The 23,699-nt window shown below is 38.7% G+C and overlaps 1 protein-coding gene and 1 long non-coding RNA gene across 3 annotated transcripts in view; one reads left to right on the forward strand and one right to left on the reverse strand.

Moving 5' to 3' along the window:
- Positions 1-23,699, reverse strand: part of VIPR2 (vasoactive intestinal peptide receptor 2) — a 134,645-nt gene that overhangs the window by 93,895 nt on the left and 17,051 nt on the right. The window contains exon 3 of one of the 2 annotated variants that reach the window (XM_077151664.1): positions 1,953-2,060. The exons of the other annotated variant lie outside the window; for it this stretch is intronic. Coding sequence (XP_077007779.1) covers positions 1,953-2,060 — 108 coding nt within the window. The remainder of the gene's footprint in view (positions 1-1,952; positions 2,061-23,699) is intronic. 2 annotated transcript variants of the gene reach the window in all.
- LOC143687910 (uncharacterized) lies at positions 15,686-22,477 on the forward strand. The gene is made up of 4 exons (XR_013177728.1): positions 15,686-15,801; positions 17,874-17,985; positions 21,883-21,941; positions 22,461-22,477. It is a non-coding gene; the product is annotated as an uncharacterized LOC143687910 (long non-coding RNA).

Genomic DNA, 23,699 nt, shown 5'->3' on the forward strand with positions numbered 1-23,699 from the left:
GCTACAGCCAGGGTGTCTTTCGCTCTGTGATGTACTGGAGAGAGCGCTAAATAAGTGTTCTGTCACTTGCTGTCTGTGACCTCTGGGAAATGTGCAGGAGTACTGCAGCAGAGATAAGTAAACACTGTTTCTCCAGCCCTACCCTATAATTTCCCCCTTTTCCTTACCCTCCCCTTAGCTCATTGCCTGGAGGGAGGGAAAGGGTAGTTAGGAAATGCAAAGAGTCCCAAGTGGTCCCACAGCTTTCTCCACACCCTGGAACTAGATTCCCTGCCTGCACCCCAGGCCTGGAGCAGGTTTGCATCCCATAACCTAGCACTGCCCCAGGGGAGGCTGTAGCACCAAGAGAAAGAGGATGCAGTTGGCAGCCAGTTGGAGCCAGGCAGTCGGAGCCAGGCAGTACCAGACTCCCTGTTTTGGACAAAAAGAATATCAGGCATTTACGCCAAAACACACTGAGAACATTCATTTTTCAAATTAGAGCAGAACCAGATTCAAACCTGATTTGGACTCTGGGCTAACCCAGACTGTTCCTAGATGGAAGGGATTGGGCTGGGTGCAAAAGATGGCCCAGGGAATTGCTGTTCTACTGTTCACCAATTTGAAAATTATCAGGCTGCTTGTGTGTTTCTCTGGGAACCTTCAATCGTACTACCATATTAGGAAAAGCTTTAGGTATATGCCAATTCATCTGGAATTTCCAGGAGAATACGGATAACCCAAATCGTTCAGCAGTAAAATTATTAATTGGATAGGCACATTTTTTAAAGCTCAGATTTCCTAAAATTATTTAGGCTTTCCAACTTGGAGATGATCAATAATGCTAAGGCAAGCACCAACCCAGAACTTCATGCTGTCCCTTGGCCAATTAACTCAAGATAAGGAAAATTTATACTGCTAGTGCTAACTGCAAATCCTAGAGAAAACATGAGATGAAATCTTTCTTTTCGGAATTTCCTATTCTTTGCCCTAATCAATTCTTCAGAACTCTATTTAAAGTACTTCAATATTACTAGTTCTCAAAGTTTTTCCCCCATAGCATGCCCAAGATAAAAATAAGCTCTTTACTTATGCATTTCTGCTTTCCAGATGTATCTCCTATTTTTCCCAATAGATTTGTTCATGTTTTGAAAATCTGGATCACTTATAAAACAAAATAACCACCGTTTCAGTAATGAGCCAAGAGACATTTTTTTTTAGCACAACTGCATGTACACACACACACAGAGTAAGCCCTGGATATAAACAAGGAGGAAGCAGAGGCTCCCTCTCCAGCCTCAAATCAGCACTTTTGAGACTCTGTGGAAAACTCAGAGAAATTGTAGACAGTCAAGCAAATAGCAAATCTAGAGGTGGGAAGTTGAAAACTGAACAGTCCGTTCAATAGCTGCCAGTTGTTTCTAGGCAAATGAGAAACAACTTCGCTAGGCACTAACTGCTCTCTTCTGGAGTACAAAGGCTCCGGGAAAACAAATGTTCTTACTTCCCTCTATACTCGGAGAATATAGCTGTGAGGGTTTATGAGAATCCATAATCTGCATGGGTGGATACAATCTTACTTATATTCTCAACTGTGTCGAAGGTCAACTTGTCTGCATCGTACCCACACTCTGGGTGCTTGGTTTTTATCTGCTTATTTGGCTCCTTCGCCTGAAGGAAGGCACAAGTGCTTACTGCTGGTTTCTTTCCTGAGGGACTTCATTGCTCCTTTGTTTTGTTTGAGGTGGATGACCCCAGCAGGAAGCTTTACATTCTCCTGCTCCCTAAAACTAACATTTATCACATAATGGTTACAGCTGTTCCATGATTTTCCCTAATGGAAGGAAACAGCTAGAATTTACCAAAGTAAACTGATGCTCCCGGTTCTCGCTGCCTAAATGGAAAAAAAGCATGACACTTTTAGAAATGAGCACTCTGGAGGAACACGAGAATTCAATACAAATAGGCAGTACCTGGTTTACTGTAAAAATGGCTGAAAACTTTTGGACAGGGTACTGTGACAGTCTCTCCTATGTCAGCGGGGCGCCAGCATGTAATGTTGTCCCAGACACCACTGCAGGCTAGAAAATGAAGAAAAGACTGCTCACACATATGCCTAAGAAAGTACACATAAGTCACTGCTTGCTGGGAAGGAGACAAGTTGATATGATATTTGCTTAAAAGCTTTACAAATAGAAAATCCATCAATTAGATAATTACCCTGCAAGTTATTTTGGGGGGGAAACAAACTTGCGCCAACAATATCACTGAGAATACAGTTAGCCTATTCTATTCATGTTAATTCGATTTGGAGAAATAACCCAATCTGTGGTAGAAAGTATTTGAGCATTCCAGTGTGTACTGTGTAATTTTTTAATTTTAAGGGAATCATTTTTTTTCTTGCGGATCTACATTTTCCCAGCGTGCTAAATCGGGCACTGTTAGGTATTAGTGTAAGTCTTGAAGACTAAGGGTCCTTCTGGATGAAAGTATGCTTGTACTTTTAGAAACTCGTAAATGATACCTTGAAAATTAAAATATTTGACAAGATTGGACGGATTCTGGCCATTAAGAAACCAGATTAGTGACAAAATCTTAGGTTACTTTCCTGGAATTATCAAATAACTTAATTTGCAAATATTATAGTTTAAAGCATTTTTCAGACTTTCTATTTGATCTTAATAACCACATAGTGAGGGTAAGTCATATGGATATTACATTAATCATCCTACAGATGAAAAGCACTAGGTTCAAATAGTTTAATGACTGACTTGAAGTCATATAAGCAGTAAGTGACAGAGTCCACATATGAATCCAGGACTCTTTTGTACAAGTTCTAGAGTTTTTCTGTTAATACTTTATGACCTCTAAAATTTTATAATTTGTTTCAATTTAATAAAGGAGTAGCAGTGTGTTAACTTAGGTAAAAATAAATAATAGGTAGATAAATTGAATGTAGATGAATAGTTTTTACTCTGTAACATACTATACAAATATGTTCAATAATTTTAAATATACAGCAATACAGCATATACTTTTTTAGTTTGAATACAGGAATGTTTTACTTTTAAGAATACAGATACATCTTAAAAGTATATAGAAAAGGGGTGGGCCACGGTGGCTCAGCAGATTTCTCACCTGCCATGCCAGAGACCTGGGTTCTATTCCCGGTGCCTGCCCATGTAAAAAAAAAAAATGTATATAGAAGAGTACACTATAAACCAAGTTTTCCTGGTGAAAATACTTTCTAAAGGTCTGTTTTTGCAAAAAAAGAAAATATGTCCATGGAACCATATATCAATGACTAAATAGATGAGTATATAAATGCATACTATTTAATCACATATTTAAAGAAAACATATTTTCCCCCAAAAAATATTTTGAAAAGTTCATAAATGTAAATACTTTATTAGCAACTCCAAACATTCCTCTAGGGCTAAAGTGGCAAGGGCAGTAACTATGCCCTGTATGAAGTTATAATTAGATCCTAAGTAACTGTGCTATTTAAAGTACTAAGCTCACAAACTGAACATCCATGGTCTGACTCTGGGATACTGGTGAGACTGTAGATGAGATGAGCCATGATTAGGTTTTCAAGGAGAGCCAACAAGCATGATGAAGAATGTGAGATTTTCCCGGTTTCCCACGAAAAACATCCAGATCTCTACTTTTGAGAAAACAGCATGTTCTAACAATTTTATTGCTAATTATTCTGAAGGGTCAAGTCTCTTCCCAACAAGAATAACAAGGCTCTGCTTTAAAAATGAAACCTTTACAGAGGGAGATGAACTTCTTGGGTTCATTTCAAACAATTTTTGCATAACAGTAGGATGTGATTCAAGTAGATAGTTTTATATATTATCGTAATCCTTCGATCTTTAAGGAAGGCGTCCGCTTTGCAGGTTCATTTATTGAACCTCACCTAGAAGCCATGGAGGAGTTTTTCAATAAAATAACTGACATGGATACCTACAACACAGGCTACAGTCTGTAATGTCCAGAAGGCAGTGGATGGACTAGTGTAGCAAGCTGGTAGTGAGTGCATTTAGTTACGCTGGGAGTCTGAGGGCAAGAGACTTTCTATTAAACATGGCAGAATGAACATGTGGCTTTCTCCTTTGTGTTTCCCAAATCTCGTTAAAATGACAGCAAACATTTAAAAGGGTAGTACCAAGGGATGTCATTAAAGCTTTAAAGATAAAAAGCATCCAAGAGTGTGTCAAAAACTAGGCAGGGCAGAGGAAACTGCAGTCAGTGCCTGAAGGAGGGTAAGAGACAAAGCAGCAGGAGAGTCTCTCTCACCCTTTGGAAAGGTTACATCAGACAGGTATGAGAGGAGGACTTCATCCGAAATAGTTAAGACAGAGTTGGAATCCTGAATTTTGAGACCTCCAGCTTTCCTTCCCCTACTAGGTTTTCAGAACTCTGGAAGCACGTTTTTGCTCCTAACTGAAACAGAACTCCTGGGAAGCCCAGGGACCAACTAGCCCAAGCAGAGGAGGACAGAGGATCTAAGTGGGATGGCTCTAGGACAAAAAGTTAGAACTTTGAGATTAGCTTATTTATTTGGTTGTATTGAGAGTATTTTGCTGTTTTATTCCAGCATGAAGTTTGATACTTAATAACTGACAGGTGTGTAGAAAAGTAATCAATAGAAAAGTGAGGCAATTACTATTCCAGGAAAAGCAACACATTCTATAAGGAAGGAAATGTTGTTTGTCATGTGGTTCATCTATGATCTTAACAATGTAAATCAACAACTGCGCTATAACTATATGAGGAGGGTGGGGGAATGCTGTATGTGTATATAGGTAGTAAGAATGGTGTAAGAGAGATAAGTCTTTCTACAATAGCAGGATTTTAATGGACAATGACTCACATTGGAAAAAAAAGAAAAGACATAGCAGTAAAAGCATGTTGTTTAGAGATATGAAAATAATATTTCATTTTCTAGGAAACACCTAGAAGAGCTGAAAGTGTTTGCCATAGGGAAATGAGAATCGGGGATTAGGAGAGTCAGTTCAGAGACTATCACCCTTACTAAACACCTCGTAACATCATTTGCCTTTTAAAACTTTATAAATGTACTGCTCAGTTGAAAATTAAAATTTAAGATGTTTCATAATACTATTAAAATACTCACTTTAAAATTTTATCTCACATTTAAAAAAATACATCATGCAGGCGGTGCAATGATGGTTCAGTGGCAGAATTTTTGCCTGCCATGCTGGAGACCCGGGTTTGATTCCCAGTGCCTGCCCATGTGAAAAACAAACAAACAAACAAAAAAATCCACTGTGCTTGCCAAAGCAAAATAGTGAACAAATAGGCCAACATTTTACAAACCAATGTTAGTGATACAAATTAGGTGCTATAATATTTCATATTAGGGAGAAGTTATTTCTGGCTGGGAAACCATCAAAGGTTCCAGAGAAGATAACATTTGAGATAAACTGGGAAGATAAATAGAAATTTCATAGGTAGGGGCTTTCCAAAATAGAACACTGCTTGACTGAGGACTTTAAATTTAGGAGAAAGGGTTTGTTTGGAAAGTAATAAATAGTTTGGCTGAAAAAAAGTGTTCAAGTATGAGGTAGCCATAAATAAATAAGAACAGTGATAAGACAAAGAGGGTCTTGTGTAAGGTACAGTGTAAAGAATTAAGCATCAGTTACAACCTGGGTTTTTAAGATATGATAAAATCAAAGGTCAGTCTGAAAAGAGAAAAATTCTGTTGCTATCAATAGGCTCTGAAAAGTCATTTGACAAAATTCATCAGCAATTCCAATTGTTAAAAACTTTAAATAAAAATGTGAGACTACCTTAAACCAAAGACCACTTGTTAAAAATATTATTAGAAATGGTAATACACAAAGGGTACAACCAAAATCAGGAACCAGATTGGATACTTGCTATGACCATTATTAGTCAACGATGGATTAGAAATTTTAACTAAACAATAGATTAATAAAAATGAACTGTAAGTTCTATAAGTTAGTATAAAGAAGAGGAAAAAAAATCCCAGAAATGCATCTCAGTATGGTAACCACTAGGCACATGCAGCTATTTAAATTTAAATCTGTAAAATCACTACACCCTATTAGAATGTCTAAAATCCAAAAAAACAGTCAATACTAAGTGCTGGAGACGTTGCAGAGTAGCAGGAATGCTAATTCGCTCCTGATGGAATTACAAAAGGGTACAGCCACTTTAGGAGATGGCTTGGAAGGGTTGTTTTACAAAAATAAATAGGCTCAATACATGATTCAGAAATTTTACCAAACATTTAAAGAAAGCTTAATACTAGTCCTTTTTAAACTCCTCCAAAGAATCCAAGAGAAGGGAATACTTCCTAATTCATTCTATGAGGCCAGCATTACTCTGATACCAAAACCTGGTGAAGTCATCATGAGAAACTAAATTACAGACCAATTTCCCTTAGGAATATAGACACAAAAATCCTTAACAAAATACTAGCAAACCAAATTCAATGGAATGTTAAAAAGATTAAACAACAGGCCAAGTGGAATTCATTCCAAGAATGCAAGGGTAGTTCAACACACAAACAAAGAAATACTATACAAATATAATGAAGGGGAAAAAAACATGTGATTTTCTCAATAGATGCAGAAAAGGCATTAAACAAAATCCAGTACCCTTTCTTGATAAAAACACTCAGAAAAGTAGGACTACAGGGAAATTGTGGTGGTTTAAAGCTGTATGTACCCCAGAAAAACATGTTCTTAAATTTAACCCATTCCTATGAGTGTGAACCCTTGTAATTAGGGTCTCTGATCAGTCTAGTCCAGTTAAAGTGTGACCCACCTCAGTTAATGGGTCCTAATCCCATTACTATAATCCTTATTAGCAGAGTGGAATTCAGACAGAGGGAGAGAAAGTCACAGGGAATAAGAAGCAGAAATGGAATGTGGAAGAGAAGGAAGACAACAGGAGAAACTGCCATGTGTCTTGCCAGGTGACAGAAGAATCAAGGATCACCAGCAGCCAGTCTATAAACCCCGGGCATTGGGTAGAAAGCATCGTCTTGATGATGTCTTGATTTCGACATTTTCCTGGCCTCAAAGCCATGAATAAATTCCCACTGTTTAAGCCGAACCATCTCATGGTATTTGTTTGAGCAGCCTAGAAAACTAAAACAGGAACTTTCTCAGCATGACAAAGGCCATTTACAAAAAAGCCCACTAACAGCATACTCAAGGAGGCTCATTTTCACCACTGCTCAATACTGTACTAGAAGTTCTTGCCAGAGGAATGTGGCAGGAAAAACAAATAAAAGGTATCCACATTGGAAAGTAAGAAATAAAGCTGTCTCTATTTGGAGACAACATGATCTTATACATAAAAAGTACACAGGAATCCAGAGGAAAACTATTAAAGTTAATAAATAAATTCAGCAAAGTGTTGGGAAAAAGATCAACACCCAAACAACAATTGTGTGCCTACACACTTGGGATGAACCACCCAAAGAGGTAATTAAGAATACCATTTAAAATAGCATCTAAAATAATAAAATATCTAGGAATAAATTTAACTAAGTATACAAAAGACTTGTATACTGAAAATTATAAAACACTGCTGAAAAAAATTAAGACCTAAATAAATGGCAAGACAGGCCATGTTCATGGATTGGAAGAGTTAACATTGTTAACGTGTCAACATTACCCAAAGAAATATACAAATTCAGTGCAAAGCCTAATAAAACTTTAGCATTCTATTTAGCAGAATGGAAAAACTAATCATCAAATTTATATGGAACTGCCCCAAATAGGCAAAACAATCTTGAAAAAGAACAGAGTTGGAGAACTCACACTTTTCAGTTTCAAGCTGTATTACAAAGTATCAGTAATCAGAACAGTGTGGTACTGGCACAGCATTGGACAAACGGAAAATTTTAGAATTTAATTTTAGAATAAAAGTTCAGAAATAGACCCACGCAACTAAGACCAACTGAGTTTGACAAAGGTGCTAAGTATATACATTGGGGAAAGAACAGACTCTTCAACAACTAGTGTTGGAAAACTGGATATTCACGTGGAGAAGGATCAGATTAGACCCCTATCTCACACCATATACAAAAATCAACTCAAAATGGATTCAGGACCTGAATAGAAGAATAAAAATTATAAAACTTTGAGAATATAAAAGGGGCAAATCTTGATTTGGCAATGGATTCTTAGATATGCCACCAAAGCACAAGAAACAACAACAACAACAACAACAAAAAACAGATAAATTTGATTTCATTAAAATAAAAAACTTTTGTGCATCAAAAGACATTGTCAAGAAAGTAAAAAGAAAATCTACACTATGTAATGGGTGAAAAACTTTCAAATCATGTATAGGATAAGGGATTAATATCTAGAATATATAAAGAACTTGTGCAATGCAACAACAAAAAGACAAACAATTAAAAATGGGCAAGGGACTTGAATAGACATTTCTCTGAAGACATAAAAATGGCCAGAAACATGAAAAGATGCTCAACATCATTAGTTAGGGAAATGCAAATTAAAAACCACAATGTGATACCATTTCACACTCACAAAAATGGCTATTATTTCAAAAACAGAATATAACAACTATTGGAGAGGATGTGGAAAAATTGGAACTCTAGCTTACTTACATTGTTACTCAACAAGTAAGATGGAATATACCTCCCCAAAATGGAAAGTGTCATAAACAGATACTTTTAAGCTAATGTTTATAGCACCATTATGCACACTAGCCAGAAGCTATAACCACTCAAATGTTCATCAACAAAAATGAATGGATAAACAAAATGTGGTATATACCCACAATGGAATATTAGTAAACACATAAGAGAATACTAAGTTATAAGACGTGCTGCAACATGGAAGAACCTTGAAAACATGCTCAGTGAAAGAAGTAATACACGCAAAGGCAATTTGCATGACATCACTTATAAGAAATGACTAGAAATAGAAAATTCAGAGACATAGAAAGCAGATTAGAGGTTACTGGGGGAAGGGGATGTTTTAGTCTCCTTGGCTGCCAAAGCAAATAACATGCAATGAGTTGGCTTAAACAATGGGGATTTATTAGCTCACAGTTTTGAGGCTAAGAAAAAGTCTAAATCAAGCATCATCAAGGTAATGCTTTCTTCCTGAAGGCTATAGTGTTCTGGGGCTGCCCACAGCAAATTTTGGCCCTTAGCTTACCACAGGACAAGGCATATGGCGGCATCTCCTGGTGTTTTCCTTCTCTTCCAGGTTTTATTAATGTTCAGTTTCTGGGTGCTCCCTCTGTGGCTGTCTTTCTCTGAATTACATTCTGCTTATAAAGGACCCTAGTCCAGTCTGATTGAGATGGGCCACACCTTAACTGAAATAACCTCATCAAAAGGTCCTACCTACAACAGGTTCACACCCACAGGAATGGATTAGGTTTAAAAACATGTTTTTTTCTGAAAAGAAAAAAAAAACCATGTTCTTCTGGGGTACATATAGCTTCAAACCACCACACGCCACCCTCTTCACCCCAAAAAGACATGGTCCTTCTACATGCAAAATGCATTCATTCCATCACAACATCCCAAAAGCCTTAAGTCATTTTAGTAACAGTACCATATACAAATTTCATCAAAATTGATTATGGGCATGGTTTGTCCAGGGACATAATTCCCCTCCATCTGTGGGCCTGCAAAACCTAGAAAGCAAGTTATCTGCTTCCAATATACAATGGAGGTACAGGCATAGGATAAAATCCGAAGGGATAAACTGTAAAGAAAGCGGGGGTCATGGGTCCCAAACAATTCTGAAACCCAGCAGGGCAAATTCCATAGATATCTGAGGATTGATGTTTTTGTACTCCCAGCCTGATGGAGCAGCAGCCCCAACCCCTTCCCAGGGCCTGCACAGCAGCCTTGCCCCCCAAACACTGGAGTGAAGTCTCCATCCTCTTTAAGCATTGAGATGGCAACCAGATTCTCTGCAAACCTGGGGGTCCTGGCCCCACTCTAAGTACTTGAGTCATGGTTAGACTCTCCATGAAAGCCGGGGATTAGCCCCACCATCTGTGAGCATTAGGATGTCAGCATGCTTTCTGAACAATGGGATGGAAGGCCTTCCCCCTCCAAGTATAGGGATGGACCACCCTTCCCAGACACATGGGTGAGTTCCTTCTCTTGGCCCAAGGAGATGTATTTGGTCAAGACCTAGTTTTCATGATTTTACCCTTGAAGCCATTCTTCCTTCAATTTGTCCCTTCTCTGTTCCCCTTTCAGTCCATGCTGTCAGTGGTTCCACTCAACCAAATTTTGCAAAAAAAAAACTTGTCACGTTTGCATATAGTTCATATGGGTCCAAACAATCAGACAAAAAAGACTTTCCACAGATCCTTCCTGGATAGCATTCTGATCCTAACTTCCACAGAAATTGCTATCAAGTTCCATGTTCAGTTAAACCCTCTCATAGAACACTATTCTCCAGGGACTCATTTTCTGGTCACGCAGGGAGGTTCCTGAGAGAGTCACTTCTGACCCTAGTCTAAGAGCACACTATCTGGATAGGTTCAAATTTTTTGAACCATCAGTTTCTGGTTTCTTTTTTCCTAGGAGTTCAGTTCTCTGCTTCTCCCTTTCCTCTCTCATTTCACTATAAGCTGCAAGGAGAAACCAGGCTGTATCTTGCACACTTAGTTTGGAAATCGTCTCAGCTAAATACCCGAATTCATCACTTTCAAGTTCTGCATTCATGTGTCATCAAAACTCAAAACAAAGTTTTCTGCCACTTAAAAATTAAGGATCACCTGTCCTCCCATTTCCAATAACACATTCGTCATTTCCTTCTAAGGATTTTTGCATATTTAGTGCCCGTATTTCTACCAACAGTCTCTTCAAAGAAAAATAAGCTTTTTCTATCAAGCATCTCACAATTCTTCCAGCCTCTACCCATTATTCAATTCCAAAGCCATTTCCACATCATTGGTATTTGCAACATCCCCTCTCTTGGTACCAAAGTAAGTTTTAGTTTCTTCGGCAGCTTAAGCAAAAAAAATGCTTAAACAGTGGAAATTTATTAATTCACAGTTTTGAGGCCCAGAGAATCAAGGCATCACCAAGGCAATGCTTTCTTCCCAAAGACTATGGCACTCTGGGGCTGGCTGCTGGTGATACTTAGTCCTTAGCTAGTCACATGGCAAGGCATATGGTGGCATCTCCTGGATTTACCCGTCACTTCCAGGTTTCATTGATGATCAGCTTCTGTTTGCTCTGCCTGTGGCTTTCTCTTTGTCTGAATTTCATTCTGCTTTTAACAGACCCCAGTAATAGGATTGAGACCCATCCTGATTGGGGTGGGCCACCTCTTAAATGAAGTAACCTTATCAAAGTTTCGCCTTACAATAGGTTCACATCCATAGGAATGGATTAGGTTTAAGAACATGTTTTTCTGGGCTACATAAAGCTCCAAACCACCACAGGAGGGTTGGGAAGAGAACAGGAAGGAGGGATGTTTGTAAAAATGAAAAATTTTTTTTAATGTACATTTGCTACTTAATTTTAGAATATATAGCAAAACCTTTCCTTTGAGTATGAGCCTAATGATTGGGTTTTTAAATGTAATTCTTGTGGAAGTTATACTGTAATATCCTATCTATGATTTCAAATTTTAATTTATTTAAACTGGAGTGGACTTAAATTCTTGCTAAGCTAAATTTTTATAATCCATCCCCCCTAAACTTTTATAGTTGTTTTACATGCATCTAATTCTACAGCTGCTTAGCAACTTACTTTTTCTAATCTTTCCAGAACATCCCATTATTTTTTCTAGAGACTAATGTTTCTTTTCATATTATATCAATTTACCTGCTATTTAATTAAGTACTCAACAGTAACACATCTAATAGACATTAACTGCAAACCTAGTAGAGAATCTGCAAAGATAGCTACAATCAATTCCTTCCCTTCCTTTATACACTTGTAACTCCATCAAGACCTGGGATGTATGTCCTCTCTCCTTGAATCTGGGCTGACCTTGTGACTTTTTTTGACCAACAGAAGGAATACTAGTCCCGGGCCTAGTCGTTAATGCCTGACAGCGTCTGCTTTCCCTCTGGATGGTAGCCATCTGTAATAAGCCCGAGTACCGAGACACCTTTGGTGGGAGGTAGCCATGAGGAGAGGCCATGCAGAGAAGCACCAAACTGCCATACATGTGAGTGGAGACTGCTTATACCCTCCAGTCTTGCCTGGCAAAAGAACGGAGTTAAAGAAGATTTAATGCAGCTGAAGAACCATCAACTGACCTAGTCAGACCACAAAATCATGGGAAAAATAGTAAATTGCTGGGAATTTTTTTGAAGCTACTAAGTTTTGGCATAGTTTTTTATACAGCCATAAATGACTAAAATAAGAACAAACCTTACTCATCCTTGGGAAACAGAGAGCCAACTGTGTGGAGCAGAAGTACAGCAGCATTCCAGAGAGGCCTATTAGCTGCTCGGCATGATGGGAGAGTCACAGAGGTTCAAGGAGGAAATGATGCTGTAGGTGGAGTAACACGTGAGTCAGGAAAAGGGACCTGGCTAAGAGCGTATCTAGTGAACTAGCAAAGGTTCAAAGAAAAAGAAAAAAGCAAAGTCCAACTGATATTGGTGGCTTTCTAACTTTTTGCTTGAAAGGTAGCTTCATCTACTGAAAAAGACATTTTAGACTAAGTGATTCAGAACTGATCTTCAGTACCATGTAGCCTACAAGGTAAAGTTTCTTAAACTTCACAGAACCTTCAATGGAAAATACACAGGAAATTGGTGAATAGTGTTTAGAAAAAGCTGCTATTAGAACATGTTCTTTTCTTATCAGTATATTGGAAAATATAGGGCAAAGAGGAAAGATTGGCTACAAGTAGAAATTCTGAGGAAGACAGTGGCAATTCAGCTTAAAGTGAAGCCACTTAGCTAAGGGAGAAAACTCATACTGAGTGGGGAGGAATCTATTTAATTAAAAGGAAACCATAATCTTGTTGTACCCAAGGAAGCAATTTTCTCCTTAAAGTACCCCTAGCCAAGTCATAACTTTTACAGATGATGGTACATGTGCTATTTTGACTCTTAGATTTTCTTTCACATTTTTTCAATGATATAAACGTCAATTAATTTTTTTTTTTTTTTTTTTTTTTGCATGGGCAGGCACCGGGAATCGAACCCGGGTCTCCGGCATGGCTGGTGAGAACTCTGCCTGCTGAGCCACCGTGACTCGCCCTAAACATCAATTAATTTTCAAGAAAAATGCAACATGAATCTACTACCTATGTGTTATACCTGCATAGCACTTTATCTAGTAAAGAACTTTTGCAAATATTTCATTTGATGCTCTTAGTTTAAATCCTTGAAGGAGGCAGTAACCCCCATTCTTATACTCAATGGAGAAGAAGCAAGGTCCACAGACATTATGAAAATTGTTCAAAGTTGCAGGATAACCCAGGTCTTTTGACTTCGTAGTCACTGCTTTTTTCCTTTGACAATCACTGTTCTATGTTAGGTGGCATCAATATGTACCTTCCTTGACCTCACTGGACTTGTTACCAATACCATAAAACTGGGACATATGGGAAGTTTCCTGTGATTGAAGTATTCCATGTTTAAGATGATATAATAATAAAAGCACTAGACATGGAGCTGAAAGATATAAATTTGAGTCTAGGTTTTTCATCAAACCCGTTGTGTAAAATGGAAATAAATCCCTTCCAATTCGTACATGTGAACAAATGGGATAGTAGAACATGTATTTTATATAGTGAAGTGCAATGCAAATGCAAAGTTTATTATTTTAAAGATAAGACTGTAAAGACTTACCTCATAAGAATATCAATGCAAGTGTCATGCATGTCCTATACTCTCTGCACACACCGTGGTTCCTAGTCACACATTACTTCACAAATTCTTGTATTGCACTGAACTGTGCAACACATATTTTGCTTGGAGAATTGGTACTTCCGTGTACCAAGCAAAAAAAATTAGGGACTGGATACCCTAATTTTTCTACTTTTCCCCTCCCTCCTCTCCCTGTTTCTATCTTGAAAGAAGTCTAGTCTCTTACACTATACTCAACTCCACAGTACAGAAGGGGTAAAACAGTTTAGGAAAACTTGGCTGGCCTGGCTCATGAAGAGAAAACTGCACTGTTCTCATTTGTACAATGGTAATAAAGTATTTCCCCAACACATATTGAGAGAAGGTGAGCAATTACAGAGAGTGGGTGATACTGTTATCATCCATAAGGGAGAGAAGGAAGCTTCAGCTACATAACCCAAGACTGGGGAAGGAGAGAAGAGTTCACCTGCAGAGTGGGACTGCGTGCCCTAAAGATGAACACTAGGAAACTTTATCATCCTGGATTACCTTTCTTTAGAAATAGTGTGAGGAATGAGTTGCAGGATCAGGTGGGTGGAGAAAGGACACACTGAGAAATAAACCTGTTTCTGATACTAAGGTCTCAGGTAAGGTAACAGTTGGTAATGTGCTCTCCTCTACATTTAAGAACAAATATTACCAATAATATTCTTCATTCAAGAAAGCTTATTTTAAACTTAGTCGTATGCAGCAAATCTTCTGCCAAAAGTCAGACTGCAGAAGAGCCTAGAAGTTTTTGAGCATGAGCTGAATGAGGGCCAGAAGCCTGTTGAAGTCAACTTATCCCCATTGTACAGAACTACAGGTACTCAATGAATGACCCTTTCTGCTTTTCCTAGGACTGGCCAATGAAGGCCTTATGAATATTCATTCAACCAGGAGAAGAGTTAGAAATCTCACCAGGACAAACTTCCCAACCACAGTGTTGGTGAGGGGCAGAGTTCTCTAGGGTCCCCACTGCTTCTCCTCCAGATGATAATGCCCAAAATTCTTCCTAAAGAGAGCTTAGTGAGTAAAAACCCTTTATAACAATCTATATCAGGAATTTCAATTGCTTTGCTGTAATGGAATACTCCACTAAATACCATTTTACTTGTTACACGGAGCTATATATGAAACTGAGCAGCTAGCCAAATCCATCAAAAAAAAGTTAGGAATGCAGCAAGATAAAGATAGAAGAATAATGTATACTTCATTTCATCCTTTCCTTCTTCCTGGATTTCTGTCTCTTCTGTTGTGCAGGAGTTTGAGAGTTCAGGGGAGTGTTTAAATGTGAATAAGATGTTTGAAGAGGAAAAGGATGAGAGAAACTAAGACATAATTGCTATTTAAGAGAAGGAAGAAAAAAACTGTAAAGGTCTCAGTTTGGGATCAGCATAGCTCAACTTGCCTCTCTCCCTCCCTGTCCACAATGAAAACATACAATCAAGTCCAAGTTCCTTTAGTATGGAAAGAGGGATTATTTTGGTGGTTGCTTTTTTTTTTTTTAAAGTTATTTCACCTCAAGAGAAATCAGGAAAAAAAGCAGTTCTTGTACCTTGATCACTCCTTGTACAAAATTTGCTGTGGCCAGAACAAAATCATTTCCAAGGCTTATTTGGCAGCACACAGAAGCAGCTTTATTATACAGAACTCTCCTTGATGCTATTAGTTGCAATGGACTTTTACCTGTACATAGTAATATTCCTGAACAGATTAGCTAAGAAGAGACCAGGGATTTGCTATACAGTATTTATGTTTTCTTCTTGGGTGTTCCTACAGACTTCCAAGTTTACAGGGAAAATTTAGCAACAATAACCCATACTCAGAAGTGGATATTGACGTCTATGGTTATGGGGCTAGATGGCAACAAAGCAGTAAGTAGGATATAGATCTTGTGAAATACAGTCCTTTGGTCCCTCCAAATTTAACCACCTTGGCTTCCTAATGAAGGTGAGTAGTGGGTCATCAGTCCCAGCTGTATAATATTCACCTGGGGCACACTATCAGTGGCTATGGCTGGGCCCCACATCCTAGGGGCTCTGATTTAACTTGCCTGGGCATAGTTTTTAATTAATTAATTACTTTTGTTTATTTTTAACTTATGTATTTTTTAAAAGATTACCAGGTGTTGCCAGAGTTGAGCACCAAAAACCTAGAAACCCACAGCCATAAAATACAGATGCTAAAAAGGCCCTGCGAGGTCAATTATGGAGTGGTTCTCTCAAAGTGTGGTCCCCAGATCAACAGCAGACCACTTGGGAATTTGTTAGAAATATTCTTCTGCATGACCCCCCTCCAGACCAACTGACCCTGAGAGGGGGCCCAGTCATCTGGGTTTTCTTTTAACAAGTCCTCCCAGTGATTCTCATGCACTTGTTTGAGAAACTCTGGTAGCAGGTATTCCTCCTCCTAATACACAAACCAGGAGAAAGAGGCACGTGGGGGGTAAAGAGCACTGGCTGGGTTTCAGCTCCCACCCTGCAGTTTATGAGCTCTGACCCTGAGCAAATTGCTTAGCCTCAGTTTCATTTGTAAAATGGAGATAATCCCTTTGTTAGAGCAGACTTACAAAAACCACTTGGCATAGAGCTTGGTATTAAGTGAGCTCCCAACAAGGAATCTACTGACACTTATTATTAGTATTACAATTTCAAAGTGACTGGGAGTCTTGGAGCCCAGTGGGTGGTGTCGCTCCACTTGCTTCTCCTCCTTTTATATCTTCAGGATGACAGGATGCAAATGTTAAAGCAACTGGCCAGATTTCAGGTGATTTTTTTTTAAAGGAAGACAGATGGTACTAGTTCTTTTCAGGTTTTGTTCTGTGTCCAGGTATGATATTAACAACAAAAAGGACAGCAGTAGCCAACATATAATACCTACCATGGGCAGGCACTGTTCTGAGCACGTTATGTATATCAACTCATTTAATCATGGAAAATCCAAAAGGTAGGTAGTAGTATTTGTTCCATTTGACATATGAGGACACAGGTGTAATTAATTAAACCACCAACGGTAAGGTGGCTAGTAAATAGTTAAGCCCCTTTTCTTAAGCACTAGCCTATCCTGTGTCTGTCATTATTTACTCTGAGAGCCAAAAGTGTCCAGCCTTGGAAGGTACATTACAGTAAGTTGGCTTGCATTCTCCACCTGTCCCTCCAGAGTTCTTAGGTTGACTGAGGCCACTTCTGCATATGCACTGCAGGTGGAGTCTTCTGGAAACTTCTGCCACTCATTGGGGGTGGGGCCAAATTTAATGAAAACACTGCACCCAGCTGATGTATGTCTCCCACTGGTGGTATATAGCTCCCCAAGGACCTCTGAACTACATGACTATAAGGTTATACCATCTTTAAGCATGGCTACTTGGGACTCCTCTGCAATCAGGCAGCTCCTCCAAGGAGACAGGAACGGGCTCTCCCTGCAGCAGTACTGGGGAGGCTCCTCAAAGGCAGCCACGTCGGGGGAGTGGATGGAAGGACAGGGGATCCCACAGAAGAAGCAGGGCTGGCTTTTCCAGAGCCTGGAGAAGGGATTTTGTTATTATGGTTGTTTTTGATTCCCATATTTTGGTTTGAGACCACTGAGTGGGGAAAAAGCACTTTTTTAAAAAGCAAATTTCAGGTGTTTCTCACTCTATTTGTAAATAGAGTTTAAAGCAGCAGTGTGCTGCCAGGAGAGGACAGGAAATAGATTACTCTGGATTAGTGTGTCAGCTAAAAGACTGTCATTTTAAAAGAGGAAAGGATTTGAGAATTGTAAAGAACCTTTTTAGCCTACTTAATTAAACATGTTGTTTTATGGAGGAGGGAGTCTGTGCCCTAAAGAGACTGTGACTCAATCGAGGTCATAAAACCCATTAGAAACAGACGAAAACCTATCACCAAATTCTCATTTCAAAAGTCTCTCTCCACCATACCACTGTTATTGTTTCCTAAAGGAAACAGTTTAGCACTTTTATTATTTAAGGTGATAATGAAAATACCTCACTTAAACATGTCTTTGAAATTCTGTTTATATTCCAGGCTTGCATCTTTCAATTGTGAAAGTATTATATGGCCCCTGGAACCAAACCCAGATATTCCCTAAATCCATGTAAGAAGAAAAGGAAAGCACAGCCTTTAATCCCAATCCCTGGTAATAACCACTGTCAATGACTTAGTTAACAGCCTTTTGTATGTGCATTATAAATGTTTATGTTTATTATAGTATATAATAATATGTTTACACTATAATGATGTATGTAATTTATAAAGTTAAAAAGTTGAAAAGTTAAAACAGCTTCAGCCCTTTGAACCTTCTTCCTGGGCAGTTTCCTTCTCTGTTGCTGGAAGAAACCATTGGCAGGGCCCAGAGAATTCCTGATCATTCTTAGAAAACGAGTTATCTGAACACGTCTAGTTTAATGAACAGTTTGAGTTCCTTATTTGATGTGTCTGGCTTCATGCTTTAGATACAAAGCTTTGTTACTTCCCCAGCTTGGGCTTCTTTTAGGTTGGTAGCCTGCAATGAGGAAAAGGGTGTGGGTGTGCTCTCTCTTTACTCCCTTGCAGGGTTGGGGGTGAGGAGGAGGGAGGAGAGATGAGGGCAAAAAAAGTCTCACTGACAGCTACTTGCTGGTACCCTTGTGCTGGCTATAGGGTCAGAGTTGACCCTCTCATGGGGCACCTGGGTGATTTTCTCGGAGATTCTCCCACTAGAAGCCACCACCTACCCTCCCAATTCCTCCAGCTGGCTACCTCGGATTCATTTCTTAGCTCCCACTCTGGGAGTGTTTCTGGGGAAAACCTAGCACAAGCCCAGGCTGGCTCCCCCAAACATGCCTTTTCAACTCACTGCTGGAGGAAGGGCTGCTGTTCCCCAGGGCAGCCCTCTCTATCCAGCCCCACTGAGATGCTGGCAGCCACAATCTCTAATTCTGATATTTCTCCAAGTGGAAGTTTCTCTTAACACTCCTCTCACTTATTTATCTTGAAGGAATCTCCCTCCTCCATAGAGTAGGGTGTGAAATGACACAGCATCCCAACAGTTCTCTCCAAAGAAATCTCCCAAACAGCTCTTCCATCCAGGCTCTGGCTCAGCTTAGATACACTGTAAGTAGGTGTTGAGTTCACTATTAAAAAACCAATCTAGCCACCTCGTTCATAAATCCTGCACATGGAATCCAGTTCCTTGCTTTGGGAAGGTATCTGTCACCTTTAGGGTCTTAATGATAACTGAGACACAGTCTCATTTTGATATTCCATTACTCATGTGTATACATGTATATATATATTCACTTAGACATTACATGTAATATCGTTTTACGAAAATGGGATATTAAGTACACTATCTTCCTTGCTTTTCCCATTTAAAAATAGATCATTCATTTTTTTCATGCTATTCATACAAAGTAGAATCATTTTAATAGCTACATAATAGTCTATCTTATGAATATAACACCATTAAGTCCCCCACTGTACGTATTTTTTAATGTCATCTGTAAACCAGCAACATCAACTCTATTTATTATATAAACAAAGACTAATGAAACAATTGTGTGACAGGAAATCTAGTTAAGTACTTTGTGAGTGTCCAAACAATACTTGGACTCTTAGCTTGTCTTTTCAGAAGGAAATATAATTCTTTTCAAGTTGATGAGAAAAAAATCTTCTTTATGAAGAATGATAATATATGGGTAAACAATTATTAGCATCGGCACAGTAAATGTTTTGTGATACCCTAATACATACCTGATTTAAGTAAGAATCATTAATAGATACAAAAAACATCAGGTGAAAGTTTATAATTACAAGGAACTAGGACTGGCATGGGACCAGTAATCCCACAGATTACCTGACAATTGCAAAGGGAAAAATAACTTTGTTTTTGAATGATCAGGCAAGCATTTCCCCAAACAAGTGATCAAATAGCATGAATTGGAAGTCTCATGTGAGGCAATAGAAGTACACAGCATACTCTAAGATGACCATCTGAATACGCAGTCTGACAGCAGAAAGACTGGCTTCCAGTATCCGCCACTCCCCATCCCCCATCTTTTCTACAAGTTTGGAAATGTTTAAAGAGAGGTACAAGGAGCTCTCAGATGCTCAATGTCAATAATAATAATAATAATAATAACAATAATAATAATAATAATAATGTTTGACCTAAATTTAATCAAGCCTTTAGGCCCAAGTTTCAATTTGAAGGAAATACAGGGGATAGAGGAACAATTCAATGACACCATAAGGAAACACTCAGGCAGATCCAGAATGTGTGATACTCTACAAGATAATTGACCTGTCTGTTAAAAAAGAGTCAATGTCACAAAGGCAGGAAAAAAACATGGAGAAACTGTACTGGATTAAGAAATTAAAGAGATATAACAATAAATGCAAATGAACCCTGATTAGCTCCCTGCTCAAAACAAAAAACAGCAATACAGAAATTATTGACAAAATTGGAAATATAAGAATATGGACTAGATATTAGATACCTAGGGATAAATTGGGATAGTTATCTAGATAGCAGGGACTTACTGTTATTTTCTTAGGTGTGATAATGGAATTACGGTTATATAGGGAAATGTCCTTATTTTTCATGGACAGAGGCTGAAATGCTTCTGCTTGAAACTTCATGCAGCTCCACCAGGCATGTACTATACAATCTAGTAACAAATAGAGCTAAAGCAAATATGCAAGATGTTAGCAGTTCTAGAATTGTGGGCCTCTCTCAACATTTTACATTTAACATTTTTTATTGTGAAACATAACATATATACAAAAAAGCAATATTTTTTTAAACATTTTAATTATATAAATTTTCATACATACAAAAAAGGGGAGGGAAAAATGCTGGGAGCCAGCCTTTCTGTTGGAAAACTTGTTAAACTGAGAATGGAAAGCAACAAATTCCTTTACCCACAGCACCGTTTTTGGCACGAGAATAGTGGGGAACTACCTGATCCATGCACCCTTGTTTGGAAGTGCAGTGCCAGGCCTATTTCAGTGCTCCAGCCAAAAGGAGCTCCAGGTGAGCTCTTTCAGTCTCTGGAGGGCCCTGTGAAGGGGAAAGTGAGGAAGGGAAGCCTGTTCCTGGCTCAGGTCTGAGTGAGTTGGCACAGCCGCCTTCTGAGAAGGGAGACTCCTTACTCACTGCAGTCATGAGACAAAGTGACAGAAAATAAAACAAAGGCAGGGTGCCTGGCTGGCTACAAGGCATGGAGTTGTCAAGGGAGAAAATGTGCTCTGATTGGGACCTATTTTTAGAAGTCTTAACATCTCCAAAGTAGTTAGCTCTCTTTTGCTTCCACATATCTCATTTATTTTTATTTCTTTAACAAGAGGATGTATGCTTTGCTCTAATTGCCCCTGTGTTCTCTAATGAAAAAGACCGAACCTGGATAAAAGCTGACAGGGTCAGCAAAACACAGTGGAAGTTCTTAACATGCTTTTTGCCACTGGATGGGCCTGGGTGATATTAACTGAATTTCTGAATTCCTTCCATTAACCTACAGTTCCTGAGCTGTATCACTGCAGTTTTCCATTATTTCTTCTGTAAAAGTATACTGAAAAGGGAGTTTTAAAAGATTCCTTGGAGTTATAACATTCTGATATAAAATTTTAAAGAAAATGAATTATCTTCATTTTGGCTATCAAAGCTATTGATCTATTTCCTATTTCCAGCCTCCCTCTAGGCATATTATCAACTTAAAGGACTAAAAGCTCAACGAAATGACTCACCAATTGAGCTGAAAAAAAAATACATTTTTTGAAAAGCATTTTGTCCTTCTTTGTGAACTACAGCCATTTATTCTGACCTGAATCATCACAGACAATAAGGCTGTTACTCACTGGCATCACAAAGCCAGCTCTGAAGAAGAAATGATGGGCTTCCAATAGTTCATATTTAAAGCCAGATTTACAGAGGGGAGGAGAACTATCTTCACCACCTTAAATCCTTTTCTGCAATGTGTTCACCAACAAGTAAATGCATAAGTCATTCCGTGATTATAGAAAGGTAGATGTGACCCTTTCCTTTCCTCACTTGCAGAGCAGAATCCCGGACAAGTGGACATCCAGCATTCAAACGGACCACAGAGGTGATCTAAAGTAACCCTCATTGATCCTTTAATCTCTTCCAGTGCCAAGGAAGTCAGTACCTCCTGAAGCAATTCATTCTACCTCAGATATCTGATTCACTATAAAACTCATCTTGATATCCTAGAGCCAAAATATGACTTTATAATTTCTACCCAAAAGTCCTAATTCTGCTTTCTTGAACCTTCAAAGAGCAGTTACAGTTAGAATTTGCAGCAATTTAGCAATATTTCTATCACTACCTTACTTTGAATGATTTTCTGCTCAAAGACCACCCCACCAAAGACCAAGAATAAAACCATTCTTGAACACTTGGTGTCAGACTGGACATTTGCTGCTATCACCTCTCAGCAACTTGAGTTGGCCACATTAGAAGTGTCTTTATTTCCTGAGCTCAGGGTGCATGCAATTGGGATGTGGAAGTTACCATCTGAGCAGATGTCAGCCGTCGGTGCCCATCCTACCAAGGAGTCATGGTGCAAGAGAACTTTGTTACTCTAATATTGGCTTTTCATGACTTTCATGTCTTAGTGTTTAAAGAAAACAAGGTTCCAAATTGAAGCTGACAAAACCATTCAAGAAGTTGAGAATAACAGCAAGTGGGATCAGATTTCACAGGCCGAAGAAAGTTGAATGTGATTATTCTGGTAAGCCTTTAAATGGATCTTAAGATTGCTGAGATACTGGCTCCTATTCCAGTCTGCTGAATTTTCCACATCAGTTTCTTCCTTCTGATTTGGATTCTCCTTCAGACATCTCTGAATGCTGCCTGTTTAAGTGCTCAATTACTAGAATATCCTCTCTTATTCGTAAGCCCTCTAGAATCCCAGTTATTCTGAACATTAGCATTGATGACACAAGTTCTACTAAATGAAGGATTCCTTCTATCTTTTTATTCTAGGATGCATGTTTCTATCATTTCTTAATATATTTGCCAATGATATAAAGAAACCTACATTTATGCATTAGCTAAGCTGGGTACAGTGCCAAATGTCGTTTTAGAAATGTTGTAATTACAAATGATGACAATAATTGCTTTTGGCAGAAGCAGAGTGGAAAGAAGCCTTTTGAGGGAAATACCCAAAGCAATAACCTGTCAAAACAAATAAAACGAATCTGCTCCAGAATGCATGGAGTATAAAAATGAGAATGTTCTCTTCCAGGAGACAGTCAGTTTAGGTGAAAGATGTCCAAAGCCTGGGAAGGGTCATCAGCTACAATGACAAGCTAAAGGAATGACTCAAAACACAATTTAATAGAACACACTCAGGGTGTGATGATAATCTAATTGTCCATGGAGACAGAAACTGTGCTAATTTGAAACTATTATGTACCCCAGAAAAAGCCATGCTTTTAAATCCTTATCCAATCTTGTGGGGTGGATCTATTATAGGGTGGGACCTTTTGATTAGATTATTTCCAAAGAGTTGTGAACCTGCCCATTCAAGGTGGGTCTTAATTAGTTTACTGGAGTCCGTAAAGGGGCTCACAGAGGGAGAAAGCTCAGAGCCGACAGAGAGAGCAGATGCCCAGACACAGACGTTTGAAGATGCAAAAGGAAACTGCCCCAGGAGATGTCAAATGGCCCTCAGATGCTGAGAGGGCCATTCGAAACCAGAAGCCAGGAGAGAAGAACAGTAGACATTGCCATGTGCTTTCCCATGCGACAGAGAATCCCAGGACACAACTGGCCTTTCTTGAGCAAAGTATCCTCTTGTTGATGCCTTAATTTGGACATATTCGTGGACTTAGAACTGTAAACTTGTAATT

The sequence above is a fragment of the Tamandua tetradactyla genome, chromosome 1 (assembly GCF_023851605.1).
Source record: "Tamandua tetradactyla isolate mTamTet1 chromosome 1, mTamTet1.pri, whole genome shotgun sequence".
NCBI lineage: Eukaryota > Metazoa > Chordata > Mammalia > Pilosa > Myrmecophagidae > Tamandua > Tamandua tetradactyla.